Here is a 7,484-nt window from a genome sequence, read left to right on the forward strand (position 1 = left end):
AAATTGTATTTACTTAGAAGTATTCAGAATGTCAACAAAACAGCTGCAATTGTTTTTTGCTATTATAGTGTGGTATTCAGTTAACATAACAATTATCTTCGTAAAAGCTTCATCAGAGACAACTGAAGATGGAGAAAAAAAAAAACCAAAACAAAAACCCAAAACCAAAACCAAAAAAACTACCGTCCCCATATATAACTAATTTGTGCTGTGCACCAGCAAGAACCTGTTTTAAACTTCCATGCCAATTTACGACCCCAAGACTACCAGGCATGGTTAGTGGCTATTGAAAATACTACCAGGACAGGCTATCTAAAGACACATCCGGTACTGTTTACAAAAAAGGCACTATACAGTTTAAAAACAAATCTTACACAGCCTTACATTTCAATTTGTTTTTATTTAAAAGGAGTGAGTTATGTACAGGGGGGTTAAATGCTTTATTGAACAAAAAAAAATTAAAAAAAATACTGCGCGCTAGAACCAACTTATTCATCGTCATCATCTTCCTCCTCCTCCTCCTCCTCATCTTCCTTCTTTTTCTTGCTCTTTTCTGCCTTGTCCACCCCGTTTTTCCGCTGCATCGGGTTTTCCTTTAGCTCTGTAAGCAGCAGTATCCTTTCCGTGCTTCTCCCTCAGCGTGGCAGCCTTCCTTCTGTGGGGCTGCTTGTCATCTGCGGCAGAGCTGTTCCGCATCTCTCCCAGTTTCTTTGCAATATCACCAATGGACAAGCCAGGGTGTTCTCCTTTGATTTTTGGGCGATACTCAGAACAGAACAAGAAGAAGGCCGACGGAGTTCTCTTGGGTGCATTGGGGTCCTTGAACTTCTTTTTGTTCTCCCCTTTGGGGGGATGTAGGTTTTCATTTCTCTTTCATAACGAGCCTTGCCAGCCTTTGCCATGTCTTCAAATTTCCCCCTTCCTTTCTTTTTCTTTTTTGTTTGTTTGTTTCTTTTCTTTTCTTTCCTTTTTTTTTTTTTTTTTTTTGAGACAGGGTTTCTCTGTATGTTTTGGAGGCTGTCCTGCTGTCCTGGTACTCACTCTGTAGACCAGGCTTGTCCTCTTTTTCTTTAGCAGACGTGTTCTCCCACGATTCTGAGCATTTCTTCCAGAACTCTGAGAAGTTGACAGAAGCATCCGGGCTCTTTTTTTTGTGTTCCTCCAGGCAAGTCTGCACAAAGAATGCATGTGAGGACATTTTGCCTCTTGGCTTCTTAGGATCTCCTTTGCCCATGTTTAGCTGCTGTTCGTCTGGGAGACACAGAGTTGCCCAGTGCCGGTCTGGCTCGCACTTGCCCTGACGCTGTCTCTATGGGGCTCGATGTACTGCAATGGCAGTGAGAGCGGGAGCCAGATGCAGCCTATGAAAGTTTTTCAATTGGTCCTTAGTTAAAGTTAGGGATTTAACTTTAACTTATGGATTTAAATGTAAATTAAGTTTACAAAATTTCTTTAGTTCCACTGCCAGGTGTATTTTTAATACTGGCCTCACCACCAACAATTGTATGATTTCTGTGATTTGATTTGATTTGGTCAATTTATATTAATTCATTAATTCAACAGATACCTGTGAGGTTTCTGCAATGTATCAGGCACTGTTTAGGAACTGAATATCATCCATGCTTATGAATTATAATCTAGTGAGGCTTAGATGTGGGCAGATACATAATTTATATGGTGCCTGATGCCATGTTGGTCTTTGCAGAACATTTAGAAAGAGCATCTCCTTTTTAAGGAATAATACTCAAGTTCTCTAACAGCTACAACAGATAAAATAATTGATAGAATGTCTTCAGTATAAACCATGCCTACATATTATTGGTTTTCTTCTCATCTGGTTGCTTGGTTGTTTGTAATTATTTGTGTATAAGTTATGTTGTCATTATGAAATTCTAGATTTTAGACAGCAACAAACTATTTTCTAAAACAATTATCTGGACTTTTAAAAATTTGTTTTTATTTTCTATGTATGAATTTTTGCCTACATATATATGTATATGTATATGTATATCTTAGGTGTGTATCTGCACTACATTCGTGTGTATATGCACCATATGTGTGCAGCACCACCTGAGGCCAGAAAAAGATGCTGGATCCTCTGAAACTAGAGTAATGGTTATGAACTGCCATGTAGGTGCTGGTGCTAGGAACTAGAACCTGGTCCTCTGCAAGAGTAGTAAGTGTTCTTAACCACTAAGCTATGTCTCCAACCCCAGAATTGTTTGACATGTGTTACTCTACCTTCCTTATTCTCAATTCATTTTCTCTCTCTCCCCTATCCTCTTGTATGCATGTGTGTTTGTGTGTGTCACATACATGTGGATTTGTATTTACACACGTGGGGACTAGAGGAGGATGCTGGGTGTGTTCCTCTATATTTTGATGGGGAATGTCCTTCTGTGTAAGTGTTTCTCTTATTGGTTGATGAATAAAACACTGTTTGGCCAATAGAGACAGTGAGATAGGAGTGGCTAGGAGACAAGGAGACTTCTGGGGAAGGTAGGCAGAGAGAGAGAGAGAGAGAGAGAGAGAGAGAGAGAGAGAGAGAGAGAGAGAGAGAGAGAGAGAGAGAGAGAGAGAGAGAGAGAGAGAGAGAGAGAGAGAGAGAGAGAGAGAGAGAGAGAGAGAGAGAGAGAGAGAGAGAGAGAGAGAGAGAGAGAGAGAGAGAGAGAGAGAGAGAGAGAGAGAGGAGACCATGTAGCTGAGGAAGGAGTAACAGGCACTGAGATGTCTCTGTCAATTCTAGAGTTTATATATTATCCTTCTGAGGTCTTTGATGGAGTTGAAGACAGTTATGGTTTTCTTTAGTTATGATAAAAGATAAGTTATTATAAGACTTTAGATTCACAAGATAGGATAGACAATAGAATATTTTCTTTAAATTTTGTCAAGTGTTAATGGACTAAATATTGTTAACTATAGTTCTTACTTGATATGTTTGTTATATATAATATTACTATGTTAAAGTTGAAACCTTTCACTTTATTTAAACAGAAAAGAGGAGATGGGAGGAGGAGGAGCAGGCGAAGCCGCCGCACCGCCGGCGGCGGCGGAGGAGGGGGTGTGCGCGGGTCACATGGTCGAGGCGCCCTCCCTGTCAGCTGCCGTGCCCGCCGCCGAGCGCTGCCACGGGAAGCCGCCCCGCTGCGCTGCGTCTCTGCCGGGTGGCCCGCAGGAGCCGCCCGCGCCCGGTGCTCATGAGGCGGGCCCGCGAGTCCCGCCGCCTGCAGCCCCGGGCGGCGCGGTGAGGGCCGCACCCCGCCGAGCGCCATGGAACTGAACGCGGGAGGTGTGATTGCCTACATCAGTTCCTCCAGCTCTGCCTCCAGCCCTGCCTCTTGTCACAGTGAGGGTTCTGAGAACAGTTTCCAGTCCTCGTCCTCATCCGTTCCATCTTCTCCAAATAGTTCTAACTCTGATGCCAACGGAAATCCCAAGAACAGTGATATCTCTAGCATCGACGGTGTCTTGAAGAGTGATCACACAGATTGTCCTGTGAAAACTGGCAAACCTGGTGCTCCTGGCATGACCAAGAGTCACAGCGGTATGACAAAATTTAGTGGCATGGTTCTACTGTGTAAAGTCTGTGGGGATGTGGCGTCAGGATTCCACTATGGAGTTCATGCTTGTGAAGGCTGTAAGGGTTTCTTTCTAAGGAGCATTCAGCAAAATATCCAATACAAGAAGTGCCTGAAGAATGAGAACTGTTCTATCATGAGGATGAACAGGAACCGATGCCAGCAATGTCGCTTCAAGAAGTGTCTGTCAGTGGGAATGTCAAGAGACGCTGTTCGATTTGGCCGAATTCCTAAGCGTGAGAAACAGAGAATGTTAATTGAAATGCAGAGTGCAATGAAGACCATGATGAACACCCAGTTCAGCGGCCACCTGCAAAATGACACCTTAGCAGAGCGCCATGGACAGTCAGCCCTACCAGCTCAGGAACAGCTGTGGCCCAAGCCCCAGCTGGAGCAAGAAAGCCTCAAAAACTCTCCTCCCTCTTCTGATTTTGCAAAGGAGGAAGTGATTGGCATGGTGACCAGAGCCCACAAGGATACCTTTCTCTATAATCAAGAGCGTCGAGAAAACTCAGCTGAGAGCATACCATCCCAGAGAGGAGAACGGATCCCCAGGAATGTGGAGCAATATAATTTAAATCATGACCACTGTGGCAGTGGGCTTCACAGCCACTTTACCTGTAGTGAGAACCAGCAGCATCTCAGTGGACAATACAAAGGGAGGAACATAATGCACTACCCAAATGGGCATGCCATTTGTATTGCAAATGGACACTGTGTGAACTTCTCCAGTGCTTATACGCAAAGAGTCTGTGATAGAGTTCCACTAGATGGATTTTCTCAGAATGAGAACAAGAATAGTTTCCTGTGCAACACTGGAGGGAGGATGCATCTGGTTTGTCCTATGAGCAAGTCTCCATATGTGGACCCTCAGAAGTCTGGGCATGAAATCTGGGAAGAGTTTTCAATGAGCTTTACACCAGCAGTAAAAGAAGTGGTGGAATTTGCAAAACGTATTCCTGGTTTCCGAGATCTGTCTCAGCATGATCAGGTCAACCTTTTAAAAGCTGGCACTTTTGAGGTTCTAATGGTACGATTTGCTTCATTATTTGATGCAAAGGAGTGGACTGTCACCTTTCTAAGTGGGAAGAAGTACAGTGTGGATGACCTGCACTCAATGGGAGCAGGGGATCTGCTCAGTTCTATGTTTGAGTTCAGCGAGAAGCTGAACGCCCTCCAGCTCAGTGATGAGGAGATGAGCTTGTTCACAGCAGTTGTTCTGGTATCTGCAGATCGGTCTGGAATTGAGAATGTCAACTCAGTGGAAGCTTTGCAAGAAACGCTTATCCGTGCACTAAGGACCTTAATCATGAAAAACCATCCAAATGAGGCCTCCATTTTTACAAAATTACTTCTGAAGTTGCCAGATCTTCGATCTTTAAACAATATGCACTCTGAGGAGCTCTTGGCCTTTAAAGTTCACCCGTAAGGCCTTGAAACGTGAACTGATGCAACTGTACAGTGTATGCTAAGATGCTTATTTATATGTGTATACCATATGTGGAATTAGAAAAGACCTTAGACAGTGCCAGGTCCTGGACTGTCTCTGTAGTCAGTTACCAGTAGCTGTTTGGATGAGAACTCATTGCCATGTTAGACATTGGCCTCCCCCTCCCCCTGTAGACCAATCAGCTGTGTTGCACTTAGACTGGAGAAGTTACACTGAGATATAACCACACTGAATGTTAGACTTTTTCATCTGCCAAAGCCAAAATACCATTTGATCTCCCTGTGGTAGAAACCTAACACACATTGGTGATACAGGAAGACTTAGACATAACCCTTTGTGCTGAGAATCCTGCTGTACCACAAGACTGAAATGTAGTAAGGGAGACTGAGAGCCAAGAGGTCTTTACATGTTTGAATTTTGCTCTAGTACATTGTCCTAGTAGTCCCTGGGTTGTGGAAAATGATAATTGATAGTGTCCCCAATGTCTTGCCTCACAGAGATACTGAAAAATATCCATGAAGCATATTTTACCTCTTGGGAGATAGGTACTATGTAAATAACGTGAAGTTTTTAATATAATTGATCATAATAATATTCTTGTCTTATTTCTAAGCATTTCTTGGAAACTGTTTGACAGTCCACACCAATCTTTTCAGGGTTCCTTCTCAAGTGGGGTACCCTACTGATAAACACATATTCCAGGTTTATGGACACCTCACATAGTATTTGTACATAGTATGTATGTGAATATAATTATATATAAAATCTTACTTCACAATATTTTAAACTGTGAAGACTTTATCATACAGTAAACTTAAACAAGAGGTGTCAAGGACCCAAATTAGGTGCATTTTACCTCCTGCTGCTGATGTATAACCATTGCTTTATGATCTTTAGGTGGTAGAATACTGAAATTATGCTATATTTTTGTTTAAGCAACATTTAATGTAAAAGTGTGAAGGGCAGTCAAATCCAGATTTCTGAAAAAACATGTATTTTAGAGTACATCTTTGGTGTAACGTCTACAGTTGAAATACTAGGTGTTTCAGAGCATTTCAGCTTTCTCCCTTGTGCTGATAGAGGTGGTGTTGCTGCCTCTTACCCACTGCAGGTAGACGGAAGGTTTGCACTGTGTGGAGGATGAAGTTTTGTTTAAGGAAACTTTGTTATCCTGTTGGCACGTCTATGCCAAGTCCACTTTTCTTTCCTTCCTAAATAACATTACAGGGATTTTGTCAAATTAGATACAATATAATTTGAAAAACCTTTTAGTGGGTGACCTGCCTAGACTTAAAGATCATGGTAGGAGAGATAGCCAAAGTTGAAGATGCCTGAACATGTTCCCCCTGGAAAGTAGCAATTAATTGTATTTTTTGAGTAAAATTACTTTCTGTATAATGTTTGGATTATATGAAATTGTAAAGATGTTAAGAATATGCTTTACTATTTTAAGCTTGTTATTTTTGTGACATGTAAGCAGAATGCCTTATTTTGTAGTCTTAACTTGTTGCTACAGGATCTGAATTTCTGTGGCACAGTTAAGAGAGCTTGAAAAAGATAAACCCTTGTTGTCAAAGAGGAAAGCTGATGGTGTGTCTGTCATACAGTAGGGACCATAACTGCTGTTTGCCTTCAGTGGGTATGGCTTTCATGGGATATACAACTAGGTTTTGTGAATCCTTTACATGATAGCATTATCCTTTTATATTTTTTTCTAGAATAAACAAATGCATAGTTTCTTCTATGGAGGATAGAGAGCTTTTTGAAGTAATACTGAAAACCTCAAAGATTATGTTGATTCTTCATTTTTGCCTTTGACATAAGTGTCTTTATAACATGTATCTTTAAAATAGTTAAGTCTTTGGGAATATGTAACTAGAACTGTTAGTATTGCTTGTAATGCTTTAGTTAGGGTTAGTATATACATGTACACACCTAAATATAAGCATGTAGATTTGCATTTTGTCTCGTAAAATTTTATTTCAATAAATTCTTCCTGTAATAATGGGAAACAAAATTCAAAACAAAAAAAACAACCCCCCCCCAAAAAAAAAACAAAAAAAGAAAAAAAAAGAAAAGAGGAGATGATGGGGGATGCCCTTCTGCATATGTGTTTCTCTTATTGGTTGATGAATAAAACACTGTTTGGCCAATAGAGGTGGGAAGATAGGTGTGGCTAGGAGACAAGGAGAATTCTGGGGAAGGTATGCAGAAAAAGACCATGAGAGAGACGCCATGTAGCAAAGGAAGGAGTAACAGCTCCAGACCCTTCTCCAGTAAGATAAGACCACATGGAATCTATTAGATTAATAGAAATGGGTTAATAATTAAGAGAGCTAGCCAGTAAAAAGCCCTACCATCGACTGGCATTTAATAATTAATATAAGTCTCTGTGTATTTATTTGGGGCTGAGATCTGGTGGGGCAAGAACCTCCAGCAACAATCTTTCTCTGACT

General features: G+C 41.3%; 1 protein-coding gene and 1 pseudogene across 1 annotated transcript; one reads left to right on the top strand and one right to left on the bottom strand.

The window, feature by feature from the left end:
• Nucleotides 1-488: 488 nt before the first annotated feature.
• LOC101834486 lies at nucleotides 489-1,234 on the bottom strand (annotated as a pseudogene).
• Nucleotides 1,235-3,147: 1,913 nt separating this feature from the next.
• Nucleotides 3,148-7,033, top strand: LOC121142017 (nuclear receptor subfamily 1 group D member 2-like). The gene has a single exon (XM_040751231.1). It carries the CDS (start codon nucleotides 3,271-3,273, stop codon nucleotides 5,005-5,007), a length of 1,737 nt encoding a protein of 578 aa, XP_040607165.1. The 5' UTR covers nucleotides 3,148-3,270; the 3' UTR covers nucleotides 5,008-7,033.
• The last annotated feature ends 451 nt before the right edge of the window (nucleotides 7,034-7,484 follow it).

The sequence above is a fragment of the Mesocricetus auratus genome, unplaced genomic scaffold, assembly GCF_017639785.1.
Source record: "Mesocricetus auratus isolate SY011 unplaced genomic scaffold, BCM_Maur_2.0 Super-Scaffold_100008, whole genome shotgun sequence".
Lineage (NCBI taxonomy): Eukaryota > Metazoa > Chordata > Mammalia > Rodentia > Cricetidae > Mesocricetus > Mesocricetus auratus.

What these genes read in the sequence shown, in the direction of transcription:
- LOC121142017 (XM_040751231.1), top strand. Translation starts at nt 3,271, where the DNA reads ATGGAACTGAACGCGGGAGGTGTGATTGCCTACATCAGTTCCTCCAGC.